This window comes from Astyanax mexicanus, chromosome 5 (genome assembly GCF_023375975.1).
Source record: "Astyanax mexicanus isolate ESR-SI-001 chromosome 5, AstMex3_surface, whole genome shotgun sequence".
Taxonomy (NCBI): Eukaryota; Metazoa; Chordata; class Actinopteri; order Characiformes; family Acestrorhamphidae; genus Astyanax; species Astyanax mexicanus.
In genome coordinates this window covers 27,830,001-27,852,373 of record NC_064412.1, presented here as the reverse complement: position 1 = coordinate 27,852,373, position 22,373 = coordinate 27,830,001, and the positions used below count along the sequence as shown (strand labels likewise).

Below are 22,373 nucleotides of genomic sequence, written 5' to 3'. Positions count from 1 at the left end.
TTTGGTCCTGAAAAAGCCGCAAGCGAGACTCATCCAATTAAACAGGTTTTAAACAGTGCATTACAGTATGCGATGATGTATAACAGCATACAGTATATAAAAACCTCTTGCTTATAGTATAAATGCAGATTTTTGAAGGCCCAGTGTTTATGCCAAATCAGAACTATAGTCAGTTACCAGTTGCTACTTACGAAAAAAGCTCAGCTAAGCAGCTTTATAAGTCTTGTCTGTCAAATCACACTACCGGTACTTTATCATTATCCTTAGTCACAAATCACAGGACCAAAAAGGTCAGCACTCAAGATTCTTATGTCTTTGCAATTATATATATTTATATATATATATATATATATATATATATATATATATATATATATATATATATATATTTTATTTATTTTTTTTCATTCCTTTGTCATGTAATGCACTGTTATTGTATGTTGTCTCAAGTTACGTTTTATATGTAAAGCCTAGTTTACACTCAAGATACTTCTCAACATTATGTAGTTTAACTGTTGTAGCACATGTATGTTTGCTTAAACCATGTCAAATCCTCAAAATCAACCAAACACAGTTTCAGTGTTGAGTGTTTATGAATGAAACCGAGGTAGTGCAGGAGAATGAGAAGTACAGTAGAGCTGCAGGCAAAGAATTTAAAATATATTCATTATTGATATTACATTAACTTGTGCCATAATTGCCATATGCCATGATATGTATTAAATTATTGAATCTTAAACATGATTTTTTTTATAATTTTAAGATTTGCATGAATATCCTGATTCAGCAAAACACGGAGCTGTGATTGGTCAGAATGCTCACGGCAACCAATTAACACACTGTGATTGGTTCAAGGGTGGCTCAGTTGAATATTAAGACCTTCTGTGATAACAGAAAAAAAAAACTGACTTATTAATTGCGGATGCACTGGTACCACTTTTTCCATTCTGATACCAATACCAACACCAGATTTATAAGTCAATACTGTTAATACTAAGTAATGAGTTACTAAGCTACCAACTCTGAGTGATTATTTATAGGCTTCCTTTTTTTATAAGTTTTATTGTGGTAAAGACTTTGTTTATATATCCCAAATAAGATAAAATATGCTTGTGCAAGAAATGAAAATAAAAATTGCCACAATACAATAAAACATGCAAACAGGGAAGCATAATAAATTCACACTGCAGATATACTGCTTTCTTCTAGTGGCCAGTGCAAGTAGTGGTGAGCATATGCGCCAGTCACTGCTTCATGGTATCTGTGTTGTCCATAGATGTTATGATACTTTGTCCAAGTGCCAGTATCAGTGCCGATACCAGTACAGTATCCATGGTAACAACTTACAATGAGGTTACATTAATTAACAATACTTACGACAGAATGTCTCACCAAATTAAGACATTTATTTATTATAAAAAGATCTTGAACTAATGTCTCAATTAATTTTTAGTTACAAATTCTTAAAGATTTAACTTTTGTAATGTTCACATTATTTTTTTGCACTGTAAAAGTGACCTTAATTTTTTTTTTTTTTTTTTTTTTTAATTTTCCCAAAATCGACAATGCACTTTACTATCCGGTGCCCCTTAAGTATGAATTTTATCAGTCAGGTTGTAAGAAGCAGTAAAGCCACTCCGCTGAAGTACAGCTTTATACAGGAGTTTCAGTTTAGTTCTCCAGTAGTATTAGCATTAGCGCTTGCTCTTTCACCATATATAGTCGAGTATTATCGACATGTAGCCTGCTGCTAACCCCGGCAAGCACTGCTGGAGCAGGATTAGCATTATCCGCTAACAATGCTAGCTCTATCGCTATTCAGAGGTTTTTAAATCTGACGTTTGTCTGCGTTTTTACCATGTTAAAACAAGCTACGTGGTACGACTTGCTAGCTAATATCACCCTGGCTTACCGGAACACTCAGGGTTCCTCAGTGTAGCTCTGTCTGGCAGCATTAGCTGCTATCCATGGCTAGAGGTTACTGTAAATAAACAGAAGTGCTTTACTCACCCAAATAAACAGTTTTCAGGAGAAAAATCTGTGTAAATTTACCTCCAGTGCTTGCTTGACTTTAAAAGAAAATGTTTTTAAGAATTGCAGTTTTGTTTACTTAACTTAGCTTAGCTTTCAGGTCTCGCCACCCAGCAGCAGTAACTGCTAAATTAGAAGGAAAGCATGGCGACACCCCTGTTCCTTATTACTTAAAATAGACCAGAAAATAGAGGTTTATTGATAGTGCGCCTTAAAGTGAAAAAAATAGTTTTAACTAGTGTTGATTTAATAATTATTTGAGACATTATTTTTAAGCAGTGAAAAATGTCTGTTACAGTCGTAAGTTGTTAATTGTGATTCTTAATGAAAATTGTTACCATATTGATTTTGGTGCAACAATGAAAAATATGATATAAAATTGGAGATGACGGATTTGTTCCAACAGCTATGATATACACATTCCCTCAACATACATTATTAAGAATTATGGTGTGCAAATGTTGGTTGTACACATTTAAATCAAGTAAATTCCATTTATTATGCCATTCAGTGTCCAATATCAGACTGTCTGTTTACATCAGATGCCCATTGATTTTCCATTGCCAATATCTATATTGTTATCTATTGTTCTGGCTGTATAAAAAGCTACTCTAGATAAGCCATAGAAGTGTTTTTCTAACTAAAACTGAATGCCTGTTTGTACAGTACAGAGTTCTATAAAGACAAAGAAATCCGTCTATTTTGAAGTCAGATAGTTTACCAGTGTAGGAAGTCAAAACCACTGAAGAACGCGAGGCTTAAGTGTCTTTATCACTGTATGATTGTATGAATGTGATTCTGATACGTTTCTGTCATGCTTTTGCTTTGCTGCTGGAAGGAAAGGTCTCTCATCTTGTTTACCAGCCCTGACCCCATACAGAAATGAAATATACTGAAATAGAATACAGATATATATTGAGGTCCAGATATATGAAATATATCTGAACTAAATATTTGTTTGTTGTTCCTCAAGTGGCTTCTGCTGCTTACCAGGCTGTTTACTGTAAATAAGAACTTGTTCTTGTTCCATATGTTGCCATATATTCATATACTTTCAATACATATTATAGCATAGGTCATAGTTCACATGGTTAATATATTGAAATATATTACATTATTTAAATTATGTTGAAATGCACTGAATATATATTACAGCATATTTTAAGAGTTTGTTTTGGTAATATATGTCAAAATATATTAAAACATTTAATATATATGTTGCAGCTTATTAAAAAATATTATTATTGCATTATTTCCATGTACTGCAACCTACTGGAAATACATTGGAGTATATTACATATATATTATAGTATCAAAATATTCTAGTATTTTTCATTTTCTTATGGCAAAGGGGAGCTGACTGAATATTATGGTGTGTAAATGTACTTTAATGTGAGCTGTAGTTTTGACTGTGTGTTATTCAGTTGTGACTTGTGCTGTTTGCTGTTGTGAAAAAGATTATTCTATTCATTATTTTTTCTACCATCAAGCCAATATTTATTTTTATAGTATAAGAATCATTCCAACTCCAACAAAATCTGACTACTGTAATTGTTTGTAGCTATATTTGTGAGTAAAGAAGGTATTCGAATAGGACTGTTTTATATTTTTACAGAGTGTGAACAGGAACGTGACGTTTGCAGAATCTGACTAAAATAATTCACAATTTTCTAATGTGAATACACTTCTCTAAAGCTCAAACCAAACCATGTTTTTGTTATTTGGAGCCAGAAAATGTGTTGAAATTGTGTTTCCTCTGTATTCATGTTGTTTAACTCAGAATATTAAGAAAGAATTTATTTTATTGCTTGATGCAATCATTTACATTTGTGTGTAAGTGTGACTGAGGAGGCTGGTAGGTAGAGGTGTGTAACTCTGATATGAAAGTGAATGCAAAGCTGGTTACTGAAATTTTGGAACTCATAATAAATATTTTTATACACCTCTGTTCTGTTGTGGTGTTGTCCATTTACACTTCATTATAATACACTTTTAACAACAGTACAGGGAGATTTAAAGCAATCACTTTATTTATTGTATAGCATAACAGAAAAGTCACATTATACATTTAAACACATTCTTTGATTTTGGTTTAACAGTAAAAGATAATAGGGGACATTTGCCTTTACATTTACATAATGCTATTAGCACCCACAAAAAACAGCCAAAACAATATTAAAACATTTGTAATCAATCTTAATATACTAAGACCACACACTGATAAATCAAGAATAAACATGAGTATATTATATTAGGGCTGCAATTTAACGTAATAAAGTTACAATGCAATAAAATGAGTTGTAATATTTCTGTGTGGAATGTATTGTACATATCTGGCCAAGATGTCCACCAGTTTGATGGGTTTGAACCAACACCCCAATTCGTCAGAAGAAAATCATACACAGATATAAAAGCTTTCAGTATAGATCTAGGGCTGCACCTAATGATTATATGTACTAAATTATTAAACAGCTTGATAATGTTGGATAGCACAAGTAATGCAATGCAATGCAATTTAACAGCAGTGCAGGAATTATTTATAACAGATCGATGAAGAAGCTTTTAGCATGTGATTTTTCATGTGAAGACTACTAACAGAAGCATGTCACATGGTAATAATCATAAATAAACATTAAATAAATATAAATATAATACTAATTAAAATAATATGAACAGACAAACAAGTTCAGTGTATCTGCAGGTATAGAGATGTTCAATTTTAAGACCATTTTAATACCACTTAGGCTACGTTCACATTACAAGCCACATTGCTCAAATCCGAATTTTTTTGCTAAGATCGGATTTGGCTATCCTGACGGTTCACATTCACAAATGTAAGTGAGCTGTATCTGTGTCTAGTGTGAACAAATCTGTTCCTGAAACGCCTCACATGCGCACATTGATACGTGTATAAACATTGTCTTCTTCACCACCAACAAAAAACGCCATATTTAAGAGACAACTCGTAGATTTATAAAGGTGAAATTTATGTGTTAGCAGCTCATATGTGGAGCATCTTTTCCTCGAGTGGAGAGTAAACAGCTGGTATGAAGTTCATGCTCAGGTCGTGGAGGTGAAAAAAGGCCAGGCGTCTTGCTTTTGCTGTTTTTGCAGCTATAGCTGCACAGCTGCACCAAGAGATGTGTTGGATCAAGAGAGAAGCATGTAGCGCATGCGTAAAAGAAAAAAGACGCATAAATTCCGATTTGACCGTTCACATTCATGTCGCATGTCCACAGATCAGATATGTATCCGATTTAGAACCACATATTAAAGTGACTCAAATCTGAATTTAAAAAATCTAATTTGGCATGTTCTCACAGCCATGAAAAAAATCAGATCTGAGCCACATTGTGCAAAAAAAATCTGATTTGAGTCAGTCACTTTAGCCTAGTAATGTGAACGTAGTCTTAGAAACACATTTGAGACCATTTTCGTCACTGATCTGCTGTCTGGTAACTTTAAATCACTCTGAATTCTGTGCATTTCCATGCTTTCACATTAGCCCATAGTCCCATCAATTCACATCAAATACACCCAAGCAGAAATCATTTACACAGTGTATCCTCAATTCAACAGCGAGCAAAGCCCCTTTTCTGATGTTGATCTGAGACCAGCTGTCCACTTACTCTCCCTATATCTGAGGTCAATATGTGGGTGGAGCTGGTGCTACATCCATGTTAAAGGGTCTGTTCTTTAAATCCTCCAGAGTTTGCACATCAGCAGCTGTCCTAAACGGAAATATCAGCCGCGCCTGATGTGTGGTGAGGTCCAAAGTGAGCCTGGACTCATGCAAACTAAATTAAATTAGTCATACTTTTATCCCCCAGGCTGACCAGACAAACTCCTGACTGCTTCTACTGATGATCATCAGGGTATTCTGGTTCTACATGGACCAAATTAGTACCCTTAGATCACTGGATATTAGGGGTGCAGTGAGAAATCCATACAATATAGTATCACAATACTTTGGTTATGTGAATTCACTGACATGATAAAAATTGTATATATGGTTATGTTTTTGTGCACTTGCATTTGCCTTTAGGATTTAGGATGTGAGCTGTTTAATTTTGGACATTTATGCTAAAATAATTGCTTGTTTAAACGTTTTTTTTTTTTTTTTTTTAAACACACTTGTTTCTACTTTGTTTTTACTACAAAGTGTTTTGTATCCAAATTGTGCCATTCCAGTTTTGCTCTAGAGCTCTGAGATGCTGTGAATACACACTTTAATAGCGTTCACATGTTCAAGTTGGCGCAGATTTATTTGATGAGGTTTAGGACTTACTGTGAACTATAACATTGAAAGAAATCACTGCTTTATTGTGTTAATACAATAAAGGTTTGCTACTGTTTACTACTGTATATAGTCCACAGTGGGTCATGGTATGTCTAAAACCCTAAAAAAGGTCTGGATGTGGCTTGAGAAGGCTGCAAGAAGTGCATGGATGTATACTTATAGAAATGTTTGGGAGATATGCAGTGTTTGTTGGCTCTTGTAGCTTGTAGAAACAAGCAGAAAATACTAGAAAATAAACTTCTTGACAGATGAACTTAACACCATTTACAGTCGTTTACCTTACCATGCTATTTCTTCCATCTTATTATACCGATTACATAACTATAATCTCTTCTATCATCACTGTGTTTGTTGTCATTAGAGAACAGCTTTAAAACCATGCCAGTGTGAAGAACACACAGAAGTATGCGTGCAGTGACGATTACAAAGGCATATAAATAAGACTTACACCTAATAGCAGATTAATAATTCAACAAAATCTAGTGTTTTATAGTCCACAAGATGGCATAATGTTATAGCCAATTGCAAACCATATTGAAATATTTAAGAATTGGCTTGAGTATTCAGATAATATTGCTTTTTGGTTCCCACAGCTACTGTAATGAGATATTTAAACGTTCTAGAGAAAATGTGTGTAAACTAGGGGTAATTTTTTTTTTGATATATCAAACTATTGTTGATACTGTATAGATTTTTAAAAATACAGTACTGATTTTTAATTATTAGTTTGCACGTGAAGAGTGGTGTGAGACTGTGCTTCATTTTGATCCCACTGTTCTGATCGGATAAAAAATGCTTCTTTTATTCAGATTTTATGAATATGATAGTGACAAATGTAATATAAAGTTTGAATGACTGCAATATATAACAATGCATAATTGCCTTGCTTACAGTATATTATTGCAATATATTGTGATATATTAAATAAAAGTGTATTGTGATACATATTGCATTTCCAAGTTTTTGCAAATACACAACCCTACTATCTACACCCCACCTTATACAAGTTGGATCTCAGAGCAATAAGATGCATTAAGAGCAAACAAGTACCAACACATTCAACCTCATCAGACATGGTAAACTCTCATATAAGGATGTGCAATGTGTAAATCGTTGCTATATCGTCGCTGTCCAATTAAAAACAAGTATCTCCATTTTTGACGGCTTTTAGTTTGCTACATAATTTGAACACAAAAACTCTCCTTTACACTGTGTCAAAATTTCTTGATTAATTGACAAATAAAAATGATCTAAAATGACCTGAAATAAACAAATTTTACATTGACTTCACAGAAGGTTTTATCTCTCTCCTGTAAATTTAATGTTTAGGAGATACTGGTTTTCATTGGACAGCGACAATATTCACTTTGCACAGATTGAAACATCCAACAACCTTGAGTGCTTAATTCCAGTTAGCTTAGCACATTCATAGCACACTCATAAAGCTGGTCAGGAGCCACTTGTAATGACCTTTCCTCTGGTAAAAGCAGCGTGGATGTGGACTTTGCTCACAACTACCTACTGGACTGTAAATAGCTGTTAAATCAACACTCCCATAAATAAATAGGAGGTGTCCATTAGCATTTAACTGCAGACAAATGTCTGACAATGTAATATATATATATACATATTACATATTACCCATTCCTCAGCTAAGACCTCAAATTACTGGCTTTTGTGTTATCTAAAAAGCCTGAGCATACATTGAAATTCTCTTTGTTGGGTTCTGCATAGTTGCATTACATAAGCAATCTATGCATTTAGGAAACAACACTGTCCCGACAATGACCATATATCACATGGATTCAGTACTTAAAATCCCGTTTAGTATATAGAAATGAAGCCAAAAGTGTCTTCTATGTTGTCATACTTGCAACCAAAGTCTGGACAGTAAAGATTTGACATGTGGAAGCCCTGCCACCTTCTGCCAGAGCAAGCGTCTCAGACTGCCGTCATTGAGTTTACAGCATAGGCAAAAGGGCTAGAGGCAAACAGATTTTCCACTGAATACCCAATTCAAAGTACCAGAGCTTAGCTCTTTGCTACAATTGCTTCTTTGATGAACTGAAGCTACTATGATCCAGTGTAACCCCTGTTAAACTGAGCTGCTGCAAGAGAATTAGCACACACCAGTCACCATTAAAAGTTAAAATAATAGAAAAGAATGTTTTATACAGTATTTGGACTCGGTTCAGACCAAAACATGAATTTGGCAAGAGTGCTGGCCAACACATAGCACAAATACAACAAGTCTAGCATGCCTGAATACACAACACTACATGATTAATAGCAGTATAGTGAACCATAACAGATTAACTACAGCTCAAACACTCCAATACAAAAACACTGCACTAATAAATGCAGATGTTTTTTTTTTCAGTGATGGCTGTTATTTACTTACTCCATAGGTGTAACCCTTAAATATGTGCCAGTATTAGCACAGGGAACACTAATTGGAAAGTATATGGACAGGTAGAGCTACACATCATACTGCAACCAGCCAGCAGAGACACTGAACATGTAGTGGCTTCTCTTCTGAGAGATGTTATACTGTCCATGTTTATATACACAGTCATTGAGCCCATTCAATTAGTATGGAGAAAACTGCAAGCCTAAATAACACATACAGTTCAAAGAAATTTAGTCTAAATATTCCTTTCTGTATTAGCTGTGTTAACATGTTTAGATCTGATTCAAGGCAGAAGACACATTTTATGATTAGACCCTTATCAGAATCAACAAATGATCAAAATACCCTTACACACCCTGACACAAATGTTAGCCACCCATATGATTATACACCACATCTGATCTCACACTGTGCTATATTACACACTGCTGTTATGAGAAAACCTCACATATTCGAAAGAAGATTCCATTTAAGGCAACAACAATGTTGAGTCCAACACCGTTGAAGCATTTACTCATTAAACAACAACAAAAAAACACAATAGATTTAAGTCTGTTGTAGTAGCCACACCCACAAAAAAACTAATATATATATATATATATATATATATATATATATATATATATATATATAAATGACCATTTTCTGGTATAACGAGTATAACCAAAAAATAAGCTTGAGGGGCTTTATCCAATATCAAATGAGTAAACATAAAATGCAATATTATGGTATAACTTGATTCGTGATTCTTGTGTTAATGCCGTCTCACCGACCTCCCACATGCAGTTGAACTGCACTGGCTTGTACTAGTTGAATAATTTAACACTGGTGTTTACACTGGTGCCTTTAGAGAACTTAGAGTGGTGAATGATCACATTGTACACAGTGAAATAGATCTGTTTCACTGTTTAGAATTCATTACCATATTTTGTGTGAAATAAAGTATGGACAGGGCTTTCACTCACTCTTGTTGGATGTTTTACCACAAGTTTTTTTTTTCCTGAGCACAACTGTAAAACAACCACTGTTGCTGCTCAGCAAATATTGGTCAGTAAAATAAGGTGCTAAACAAAAGATTCTTTGAAACATTTCTGATTTTATAAGAATCAGAATACGTGTGTAGAGCTAAAACAATAAGTAAATAAGTTTTCTCATGACAGCATTGATTAGTCACAGAAATACGAGTTTTGAGTGAATTTATGAGTGAATAGTTCCTGTACTCTATATTAACCCATCCACCAAATTATCCTTAATCATCACATATCAGTGACTGTACACTGACATCCCCACAAACACCCACTAATTGTTCAGCTTACACAGAGTAATGGAAGAGCCACTGGAGAAGATCCAGAAAGCAGGATAAACTGGCTCGGAGAAAGGGAAAACGAACATGTGGAACGGATAGGCGCGGTCGGTCACGTTATAAAACGTGGCGCATCCTTCATCGCAGTCGAGCAGCACGCCCACCCGGCTGGGGTTTGGGTTAGACAGTACCGTCTCACTGCTGTTGTGCCAGGCGGACAGCTTCACGTTGAACCACTCGACGCACCAGGACTGGGCGTTTCGCCCCAAGCGGCTGGAGGGACCTTTGCGGTCGATGCTGCCATAGGCCAGGCCGATACCGCAGAAATTATTGCTGCTCATTTTGACCTCCCAGTAGTGGCGACCCTGAGAGAAACCCTTGGAGCAGAGCACCTGCGAGCACACAGTGAATCGGGGTGGAACCTCTGGATACGCAGAAGGCTCATCAGACACAGACGCTTTGGTGTTGTTATCTGAGAGGGCCACTCGCCTGTGGGCTGTCCTCTGGTCAAACATGAGGATTGTAGCATCTGGATTAAGAGAGATTCACGTATGTTCAGTTGGTTTAATACGTCTAAAAGTATTCAGGCACTTGTTCTGACAACATTTTTTAAAAATAAAGAGAATTGAATGCCCTATCAAGGTTTATTTAAGCAAAGGCTACTGTAAGAAGCTCTAAATTTAAAGGGCTCTGCACTTGTTTATTAAAATTACTCACTCAAAGGATTGTCACACTTTTATACAGGTAATGGCAGGAATGCAGGAAAATATTTGAAATGCTTGAGCAGGAAACTATATGGTAGAATTTCTAGAATTTCCTAAAATGAAGGTATTAATTGTTTTTTTTTAGCGTTTACTTCATTAACATCCTTTACTCTTCAGGTAATGCTTTTCACTATAAGATTAAACAATGGAAAAAAGATGATTTGATTGTATTTAAGTACATAAGAGCAACAATGAGACCAAGTAACAAGATCTAATGTTCCTTGATCAGTTCTGCCCATCCAACTTCACTGTAAAGAGCTCCACAACTCAGTGTTGAGGGGTTCCCAGCCTCTAGCCCACATTGGTATTAGACACTGTCACCATAGGGTTTTGTGTTTATGGACAAATATTATAGTTTCATCTCTTTCTATTACTATATACACTGACCAATTGTTACATTACACAACATTATGAACGTCTCATTCTTTCTACACCTATTATCCATTTCATCTATTTTATCGATCATGCTCTAGATATTCATCAGTCGTCACAAGACGCTGCTTACAGGATGATTCTTACAGGAGGCTACTTACGCTGACGCTCCCCACAGGATGCTACTGGTGGGCTATTCTCAGTCCAGCAGTGACAATAAAGTGTTTAAAATCTCCAGCAGCACTGCTGTGTCTGATCCACTCATACTATCAAAACAATGGCATGTCCTAACATTGTTGTACAGTTTATCTTATACATAAACAAGTAAATTAAATCAAACTCTGATATTCTAGAATATACTTCTCTCTTTCTTTCAAGCTGTCAGCAGCACTGAGGTTAGAACCTGTACTTATTTTTGAAATGGTTGGAACTGTGTAAAGTAAACTTCTTCTTTCCAGTGAACATCTGTGACATGCACACACTATTACCACACATACTAAGGGGACCATAAAGCAGAATGATAGCCTTGCTTGAGATTGACCAAGGGTTTTATTAATCATAGCAACAGTGCTTTAAGCAAGTCAGCAATATTATTTCATTATGTGTGAAAATAATCATTACGTGCATATAATACAAAAATACAAAAAAATACATATTTTCTCCTTTCTCAGAATACATACAGCTCTGGAAAAAGTCAAGACACCACTTCAGTTTCTAAATTAGTTTCTCTGATTTTGCTATTTATACTCAAATGATACAAAGAAGTTAATATTTATAAAGTTTTAAAAGTTTAGAAATCCATATTTGGTGAAATAACCCTGGTTTTCAATTACAGTTTTCATGCATCTTGGCACATTCTCCTCCACCAGTCTTACACACTGCTTTTGGATAACTTTTTGCCACTCCTGGTGCAAATATTCAAGCTTGGTTTGGTGTCTTGTGATCATGCACCTTCCTCCTGATTATATTCCAGAGCTTTTTAATTTAGTAAAAATCAAAGAAACTCATTTTTCAGCGGTCTCTTGTTTTTCCAAGAGCTGTATCTAGAGTAGTACAGCACTAATAACTTACTACATATTAAATGAATTCACAGACACCAAACAGGTTGTAAAATCTTCATGTAAAAGAACTGAGAAATAGAACAGATTCAATAGAACAGGGGTACGTTTCCCAAAAGCGTAGTTGCTAACTACGTTAGCAACTTACATAGTCTGGACGATGCAGCTGCGACGCAGGTGTTTCCCAAAAGCGTAGTTGGAACTATGGAGGTAACCACGTTAGTAACTTACATAGTGCGAACCTTAGTTAAGCTACTCAGGTGTTTCCCAAAACCGTAGTTCCACTACCGTGGTTCAGCTGCGTTGTTCCAACTACAGCTCTAGACCTGTCGTTAGGAGCTTAGTTCCTGGTGATTAGTGCAGACGGTGGACGGTAGGATACAGAAAGCTGATAAATCACATTAATATTGCTGCACGAGGATTTAAGATGTCAAGTGTACCTATTTTTTTAATGTTTGTGTTAATTACATTAATTGAGCCACTTCACTTTTACCCATGTGCGCCCAGGTAAAATAATAAAATTCAGTCCTTTTTTTAATGTATGTCTTTAACATTTAGCTTTATTTGGCAAACATGAATTCAGTGTAGTGAAAAGAGAAGTGCTCTTTAGCTAAAATGTATTTTACAGTCTTGGAAAGATGTATGTCAATTATTCAAGCAGGCATCTCTTGAGTAAAGATAACTTGTGCTGTGAACATTTATGAAATAGTTAATAATTATTTTTTTAAACCCATTGTGCTATATGCACTCTGTGAATAAGATATGCAATAAGCAGGTGTTTTGAATTACCTAATTATCCTCTGGAGGTAACAGGGCCAGACAGAGTGTGAATAAAGAAAATTTATTATTTAGCCAATACAACGTGTTTCTAGGCCTATACAAATGTTATCAATTAGTATTTGTTAAATAATATATTACAGGAAATACGTAGAAATATGTAGGCTACATTAATATATATGTAAAAAATAATAACATTAATTGCCATTATGAAAAAAAAAAACATTAAGAGAATAAAACCACGACTGGGATTCGAACTAGGCTTCCATCCAGTGTCTGTCGAGTTTTGCTACCCTGTCAAACCGTATTATCCTAGTGCATATTAATTTTTTAAATATAAAATTGCTAGAAAAAGAATATTTAAACATGCTTTCGGTAGAGTATTTGGAAAGCCTGAATCAAAATATCAGGAGACAGTTTAGGGTTATTAGGGTGATTATAAACCTTATTTTTTTTATTATTGCTAACTTATAATTACTTTCATTATCATCAGCTGTCATTTACGCATTTGTAATACTCAGAAATAATGGCAAGGGGTTTCTGGTTGTTTAATGCACCCAAAAAGAACAGAATTACCATAAAAAAACAATAAATAAATAAAAAATGTTTCCACGCATGGGCGCTGGTGTTGAGAAGCACATCTCGATGGGTTGCACAATTCGACAGAACACCGCGCGCTGCACTGTCGTAGGCGCTCTGCTGAACCACTGAGTAACACATTTCTCATGTCTCATTTTAATAAGACTTCTTCAGAATGGTGATTATTTTATTTAAAAAAAATATATTGCAATAGCAAATATGTGTATGTTTTTTTTAAGTAACACGGTCTGTTACAAATAATAATGAATATATAGCAATTATTGTCTACATTTTACTTGCAGTTCATTGTTATTTTATTAATAGTATTGTTGTCCGTTATGTTCTGGTGATAATTACAATATAAATAGCCTAAATGATACATTAGTAACATATTTTTGGCATAATATTTTAAAGATTGTGAGTTTTGCACGTTTTCTGCTGGGAAAGTCTGGCCGAACACGTCTGGAAACACCTTAGTTAAGACCACGGTGGTTCAAACCAACATAGTTCAGACTTCTGTGGTACCAACAAAGTACGATGGTTTCGGGAAACGGTCGTACTTCAGATGTTAGTTAGTTTAACGATGCATCGTACCACGTTAGTTCAATGCTAGGCTCCGTCGTTGTACGGGAAACGCACCCCAGATTGGTCAACCCTAATGTTAGAAAGCCCAATATAAACAGTGTGGGCTAGAAGGCAAGAACTCCTCAACATTGTGGGGGTTCAGTTGTGTTTTTTTTTTACAGAAACAGATGGATGGAGATCTATCTAATATCTTTGGGATAAGTTGGATTGGCAGAACTAATAAAAGAACATCAGTACACAACCTCATTGTTGGTCTTGTGTAGTTGATTACACTCAAATCCTGTTAAAGGCTGTTAAACTATCAATTTATACCTTAATTTCAGAATCCCCCTGAGGACCTGATGTCTACAAACTTTTGAATATATAGTCTACTATATACTCTCCTGCTCAGACACATGTGATTCAACTCATCTCTTAATTGTCCAAATATGTGTGGAATGCATTTAGCTACATTAAGTTGCACCCAGTGCTGACACAAATGTGCAAATGTACACACTCACAGCTTGTTTAGCACCTGTGTAGAAGTATTCCCAACAGAATTGGATTCTTTTGAGTAGATAAACCTGAACCAAATGGCCACAGTTGTGTCTGATGCCAGACATGGGCTATAGTATAGTATAGAGTATATAACCTCCCAGTACTAATCTGTAAAGCAGATGGTGCTCTATCCAATATTTGAGGTGTGATTTGCAACTGAATATAATTAAATCCTTTAAAGCAATGCTCCAAAATTTAGTAGAAAGCCTTCCCTGGATAGTAGAGACAGTTACTCCAACAAAAGCATAAAAATAGTTTAAAAGTGTCCTAATATATTTGTTCAAACGTTGACTTACATTTCAGAAGATCACTTCTTTTGGCAGCTGAACTTATGTCAACTGGAGCTGAGAAGAAAAGACAGAAAGGGAGTCACATCAGTGTAGTCGGTCAGGAAGGCTTCATACAGGCCTACGTTCAAACTGGGCATGTGTCAGCTGTCTTCCTTAAAATACTCTTATAAACATTGTACTTTAGGTATTTTGAACCTAAAGATAACTCAACTGGACTTTTATTTTGTTAGAATAAGCACTGATGTGTGGATTAGAGTGATGTGTGTATATAGTGATGGGCCTAAAGGACCTAAGTTACCCAAATCTGGAACAGCTTTAGGGGGGTGAGAAGGACTGTTCTCCATGCTGAAGAATGAAAAGCCCGTTACTGCATTAGGAAACTTACTGATTCCTACAAAAAAAACATGTAACAGAAATATAAACAATTACAATTTGTTACACTGGAATTTTTAACCTAAAGATACCTCAACTGGACTTTTATTTTTGTTAGAATAAGCACTGATGTGTCGATTAGAGTGTTGTTTGTATGAAGTGATGGGTCTAAAGAACCCAACTTACCCAAATCTGTAACAGCTTTGGAGAAATGAACAGGTCTGTTCTCCATGCTGGAGAATGAAGCAGGAAGCCCGCCGAAGCCCGCTCCTGCATTAGGAAACATATGGGATCCTACAAAAAAAAAAAGTTAACTGATATAACAATTACAACTTGCCACACTGAAAAACGAATGTTTTCAATATTGTACATTTGAAATATGACAAAACTGTTTTTTTAATCATTATGAAATGTATTGGCTCATAAGAAAACAGAACAATAGCATTAATTTACATCCACAGCACCCCATTTGTCTGTTTACTTGCAAATAGAGATGTATTGATGCACATTTATGTACTGTGTAGTTATAACAGCACCAGGCTCAGATGAGTTTTTCACTCATTATTAGAATTGACAAAAACTGGACATCACATAATTGTCTGTGCACAAACAGTGTGGCACTGACTTACTATCCCCCTTGTGTTCTCTGCGTTCTTTATGATCCTTGTTGTCCTTCTTGTCTCCTTTATCCTTTTTCTCTCCTTTGCTGTCCTTCTTCTCTCCTTTGTTGTCCTTCCGTTCCCCTTCTAAAACGAAGAGGTTAAAATATGAACACGCTGTAGAAGTTAAGTGGGTTTAATTTATCAACTTATAAACTGATTGAAATGCAGACATGTGTTTACAAAGAAATCTGAAAGATACACAAGAATTTGAGGCTTTTTTTTATTTTAGAAACGCTTGTGAAAGGTGTTTGTGTCGTACTTGGCTGAGGATTCTTTTTTCCTGCGCCAGGTGCACCTTTAGCACGAGGTGGGCTGTTGGGCCTGGCTTCTTCACTGTGGGGAAAAACTGCAAGAGAGAAGAGTGAAGAGATAGATTAACCCTCCCTTTATGTTCATTTGTCAGAAGCAGCAGCGGTGTTCCTGGGTCATATGGACCCGTCGCATGTTTAATTATCTAAAAGATATCTAAAAAAAATCCTAACAAGCAGTGAGAATATTTTATTACTAACTTAATTGCTAATTATTATCAATATAATAATATTTAGTGCAATAGTGTTACTTACCTCTAACAGGTTATAGTTCAATTAGGATAATTCACTCGTTTTTCATAAAAAATATATGTTAAAACTTTTTTTTTAATGTTTTCCTACTTTATTACTTTTGAAAGACCAACATATAAAACATACTGCAGTGTTGTTTTAGTTTTAGTTTTTTGCAGGGGGTGGCTGTAAATAGATGAGATGAGATGAACCATTTTCATATTAAATGTTGATTACACTAATTAAGGCAAGCAGAAGAAGTTTCATACTGAAAAAAAAAACACTTTTAACAATTTTTTCTAGATCTACAAACTTTAAGAGTTTTAACCAATTTAATCAATTTTAACCGTAACATAACAGGAGGGTTAATACTAACAAGACTGGAAAGGAAGTTAGAGAAAGGGTGGAATGGAGGGTTAGATGGGTAGAGGGATGGCTTGGATGGCTTGGATTGTTTAGAGGGATTGATGAATGGGTGAAATGGATGAGGAAATGTGGGTTGAATGAGTTTGGTGGATTATTGATGGATGGAGGGATGAGGTATGGATTGACAGACAGAAAAAGATGGATGGAAGGATGTTTGGATAAAGGAATGGACATATGGAGAAAGATGACACACAGAATAAAAGACAGACAAACACTACACCCTATCCAGAAAAAGCATTCCATCAGTGTCCTAGAGCACACTGGCCCAGCCAAGCATTCTATTCCTCTGACTCAATCACATGTGTTTTGATTATCTTTAATTAACGATGTGATTATTTCTAACAAGTGTATGAATCATACTGAATTATAAACATCACAAGAGTGATGACAATGTCGGACAGAAATGTTATAAAAAATGTCACTCACATGCCTCCCTTGGGTTTGGTAGATTCGCACCTAAAGAAAGGAAGACTGGGTTTAACTCCACTGCATCACATACATCATATTATTGATGTTAATGATGAGGCCTGAAACATACTCAATGCAATGATAGAAACTCAGGTGCTCTGAGCCACACAGACTGGGTTTTGCATGTAGTTGCTTTATAAAAAATGTGTCACATGCAGCTCTGGAAAAAATTAAAAGACCACTTCACTTCCTGAATCAGTTTCTCTGATTTTGCTATTTATAGCTATATGTTTGAGTAAAACAAACCTTTTTGTTTTATTCTATAAACTACAGACAACATTACTTCCAAATTCCAAATAAAAATATTGTCATTTAGAGCAAATATTTGCAGAAAATGATAAATGGCTGAAATAACAAAAATATGCAGATTTCAGACTTCAAATAATGCAACAAAAAAAAAAACAAGTTAATATTATAAAGATTTTAGAAACCAATATTTGATGGAATAACCCTGTTTTTTAATCACAGTGTCATGCTGTTCTACCTGGCATGTTCTACTCCGCCAGTCTTACACACTGCTTTTGGATAACTTTATGCCACTTCTAGTGCAAAAATTCAAGCAGTTCAGCTTGGGTTGATGGCTTATGATCATCCATTCTTCCTCTTGATTATATTCCAGACGTTTTTAATTTGGTAAAATAAAAAACTCATCATTTTTAAGTGGTTTCTTATTTTTTTCCAGAGCTGTATATGCCTTTAATAAATAATTCAAGCTGCATTCTGGGCACTGTTGCAGGTTCACTGTTGGTATTGACATCCAAGTTGTCTTGTGATGCTGACATGCTTGTTTTTTCCCAGTCAACTGTTCACTGTCCCCTATTAACCCCTTACCAAAGTTGGTCCCATTTTGAATTTGTACTTCAGGACTGTGCATTTGTAGAGCACTGACATTTGCCTTGGTGCCCTTACATTGAGTATGTTTTGGGCCTAAAAACAAAAATCACCCCTCCACCAGATTGAAGTTAGTCTGTATCAATAGTTAGTCGTGATCAATAGAAAATCGAGCACCGGTAACAAACACCACAGATTCTCATCTCTTAAAATAGACTGGGTTCAATTAAACCACAAAGTCTATGACACATTTGATTGTTCAGTATGTTGAATCCTGGCTCACCTGGATCAGCAACAGGCTTTTCAAATTCTGTAAAACATTTAAACATCACCCTGTTGTAGAATTTCTAGTCAAACTGTTGTAATTATGTATTTCTATCATAAATATATACACACACAAACACTACCGCTCAAAAGTTTGGGATCATTGTAAAATGTTCATGTTTTCCAAACTACAATGTGAAGTATGGCTTTTCCTTGCCATTCTGCCATAAAGACCAGCATCCTGAAGTTGCCTCTTCAACATTGATGCTAACACTGGTGTTTGATTGGTTCCATTTAGCGCAGTTGACAACCTGTGAGGTATCTTTGTCTCAAACTGTACACTGTAAGATATTAATCATCTTGCACAGTTGTGCACCGAGGCCTTCCACTCCTTTTTTGTTATTGTTATAGCCAGTTTGTGCTACTCTCTAAAGGAAGTAGTTATTGCATAATAAGATATATTCAGTCTCTTTGCAATATTTCACATTGTGTAGCATTCCTTTATTAAGACAACAATAGACTGACTGGTCTCTAAAGAAAATTGTTTCTTTTTGGTGGTTTTGTAAGCAATCCAAAAACTGATGATGTTTCAGATACTAAACTAACCTATATTCTTGTGCTCCCTTTTTAGCTCTTCTATTAGTATAAGGATTTTCAGCTAGGCTACAACATTGAAAAGGGCTTCTTAAGATTCTTAACATTTTCATTCTTTAAAATCATCCGATACATTTAAAATTAATTGTCTATTGTGCTATAAAACAGACTCTTTGTGACACTTTATGGGGATTAAATATTTTTCCTATATATATATATATATATATATATATATATATATAGAGAGAGAGAGAGAGAGAGAGAGAGAGAGAAAGAGAAAGAAACCTTGTTTGAGGTTTGACTGCCTGGTCTCCACTGGCTGGCTCAGTATTCTAGATACTTGCTCCTTCAGGCCTACAATGCAGGCATGGTGCGCTATGACTGCTTTTGAGTCAAGGTTTATCCGCGGGGCATAAGGGTCAAACGATACCACCGAAGGCAAGTCCACAGATGCCTTGAGAAAATAAGAGGATCAGACACACATACAAACACACAAACACACACACAACATGTTCGTTAGACTGCAGCATGCCACCACAATGGATTTAAAATGAAATAATCAAGATGTGACTGGGGTGTAGCTAAATTTAAAAGTAAATGTACTCTTCATAGGGTGAAATTATGCTATTATATTATTAAATACTTGGTGACTCTCTATTTATTATTTATCACAATAATATCTGGGAGAAGTTCAGCCCATATAAAAAGAATATTATGCTATGTGGCCATCAGACCTCTGCTCTTTATATTTTTCCATCCACCATCCTGAGGCAAAACAAAGGGTGGAAAACAGGCTTAAAAACTGAAGTTTTCATCCCAATCAAAGTTACGTTTGGCCAGACTCCCCTGGTTTTTACCTGTAAGAAGTCCATTGAGTCAGACTGGGTTAAAAGCCGGCCGATTTCATCTTTAGTTCCGTTCATCTTCTCAATGTTCTGACTGAACTTCTTCATCAGTGAGCCGAGTTTGCTCTGGCCGCCCTCCAGATCTTTCTCCAGGGCTTTCATGGCCTCACTCTCGTCCCTCTGCAGGAGGTCTCTGACCTGCTGGTACTCCTGTTCCAGCGCACGCTTACGCACAGCAGCTACATCCTGCCAAAAGCGGGACAATATCAGAAGTACAAGTGAGTTTCAGTAGCTTCAGCAGAAGTGAGAACACATAAACACACACACACACACACACTCGCAGACACTGACCTTGAGCTTTGCTTGCTGTTCCCTCATCTGGGAGATGACCAGTTGATTCTTTTCAATTTTGCCATCAAGAGTGCCCAACTTGTCCTTCATTTCAGACTGAACACACATACAAAGAGCATTCAAAATAACTTTTTTAAACGGCAACATTTTAAATATTTATTTATGATAAAGAATATTTGCTTTAAAAGGCACAATATAATAATAACCAGAGTGTTTTCATAATATGCACGTGTTTATAAATACATATTTAAAATATATTAAAAATATTACATTACAACTTTTGGTTTTTATTTATTTTTTAATCTTAATCATATAAGTATAACAATATTCATTTTTAATCCAATTTTGAATATTTTATCATTTTAGAATATTTGAGTTAAATGTTTTTTACTCTACATTTTCCCTTTTTTACATTTTAACTTAATTTGTTTCAGTAGTAATTTGTTTCAATTGTTTAATTCGTGCTTTAAATCAGTTTTATTTGTTTGTATATTTATCCTCCTGTCTCTGGTACCTGTTTTTTCACGCGCTGCTCCTCCACCGTGCAGAAATCGCATCCCCGGTGCTGCTCCTGCAGGCAGCCGCTGCACATGGCGCGCTCGTGCTGCACGCAGAAGAACTCCAGCAGCTTCGCGTGCTCGGTGCACAGGCGGTGATGAAGGTCCGCAAGAGGCGGCTCGACGAGTCGGTGCGCGCGGAACACGGGGTTCTCGCGGTGGGGGCGCACGTGCTCGACGCAGAACGACGCGGCGCATGTCATGCAGGTGCTCTCCGCTTTGGCTTCCATGCATGTGTCACACAGCACGGGCTTGGGCTCGGGCTCCAACTTGTGCATGGGCACCTCGCGCGCGCGCTCCTCGGGTGGTACAGTCGCGTCGCTCGCGGCCCGGAGGGTTTCCACCACTGCGCTCAGCACGGTGTTGCGCTTCAGCTCGGGGCGCACAGTGTAGAGCGTGCGGCAGTGCGGGCAGCTCACAGGCTCCACGCCCCGCCACGCGGCCTCCAGGCATCGCTGGCAGAAGCTGTGTCCGCACGTGAGGCTCACCGGCCCGTCGAACGGACACAGGCAGATGCTGCACGTGAGATCCTCCTCCAGGTTCAGCAGTGAAGTCGCCATGGTCTCCTCAAAGAGAAACGAAACCTACCAATTACCTGAGAAACGAAACCAACAGCAGAGCATCACAGAGTTACCATCAAACCGACTGAACATTAATAATATTAATAACAATAAAAAATATAGCCGCAAGCGGCAATCATCGGGTTCAAGCACCAACTTGCACAATGGTGCCTACTGGAGCATTGAATGGTGATGTGTAAGAAGGTCTAATATGATTGGAGGTGCCCTGTCACATTTAGAAATTATCAAGTTTTTCACCTGTTATTAATGTTGAGCAGAGGCCTTTCAACCTGAACAGTGCTTAAATTCACATGTAAATCTAGTGAACTTTGTAGGATATTCATTAAGTGAGTTAGAACTAGTCAAAAGGTGTCTACATGTTATTGGTATTGATCAGGTGGCTTCAACCAGAATGTTCACAAAGTGGTATTCAGATTGACCTTTGAACCTTTGCAGAACAAGCTGAAATGTTTGACCAAACAAGTTTAAATTAACACAAAGGAGTGAATGTTCTGATATGACATGTAATTACGAAGTTATTATAAATCTAGTTCTGAATTAAATGGCGCTTCATCAAGCACCAACTAGCACAATGGTGCCTACTAGAGCATAGGATGGTGATGTGTAAGAAGGTCTAACACAATTGGAGACATTCTGTCACATTTAAAATGATCAAAAGTCTTTCACCTGTTATTAATGTTGAGAAGAGGCACAAAGGAGTGAATGTTCTGATATGACATGTAATGTCAAGTTATTCTTAATCTAGTTCTGTATTAAATGGCGCTTCATCAGAGTGATATTGTACAGAGGTCTTTAACATTGTGAGATTACAGCAAATACTGCAGAGTTACAGCAATTTAGGTTAGAAATTCCAAGGACGCACAGATTGCTTGATGCC

General features: G+C 36.3%; 1 protein-coding gene across 3 annotated transcripts in view; it reads right to left on the bottom strand.

The window, feature by feature from the left end:
• Window positions 1-4,854: 4,854 nt before the first annotated feature.
• Window positions 4,855-22,373, bottom strand: part of trim25 (tripartite motif containing 25) — a 21,280-nt gene continuing 3,761 nt past the window's right edge. The window contains exons 2-13 of one of the 3 annotated variants that reach the window (XM_007234398.4): window positions 20,873-21,510; window positions 20,359-20,454; window positions 20,020-20,253; window positions 19,448-19,616; window positions 18,588-18,614; window positions 17,432-17,461; window positions 16,300-16,386; window positions 16,008-16,124; window positions 15,565-15,672; window positions 15,305-15,397; window positions 15,013-15,060; window positions 4,855-10,573 (exon numbers count right to left, since the gene is read on the bottom strand). In XM_007234398.4, the coding sequence (XP_007234460.3) occupies window positions 10,041-10,573; window positions 15,013-15,060; window positions 15,305-15,397; window positions 15,565-15,672; window positions 16,008-16,124; window positions 16,300-16,386; window positions 17,432-17,461; window positions 18,588-18,614; window positions 19,448-19,616; window positions 20,020-20,253; window positions 20,359-20,454; window positions 20,873-21,475 (2,145 nt within the window). In that variant the 5' untranslated portion in view covers window positions 21,476-21,510 and the 3' untranslated portion in view covers window positions 4,855-10,040. The remainder of the gene's footprint in view (window positions 10,574-15,012; window positions 15,061-15,304; window positions 15,398-15,564; window positions 15,673-16,007; window positions 16,125-16,299; window positions 16,387-17,431; window positions 17,462-18,587; window positions 18,615-19,447; window positions 19,617-20,019; window positions 20,254-20,358; window positions 20,455-20,872; window positions 21,511-22,373) is intronic. The other 2 variants (XM_022675221.2, XM_007234399.4) reach the window with 2 other exon arrangements.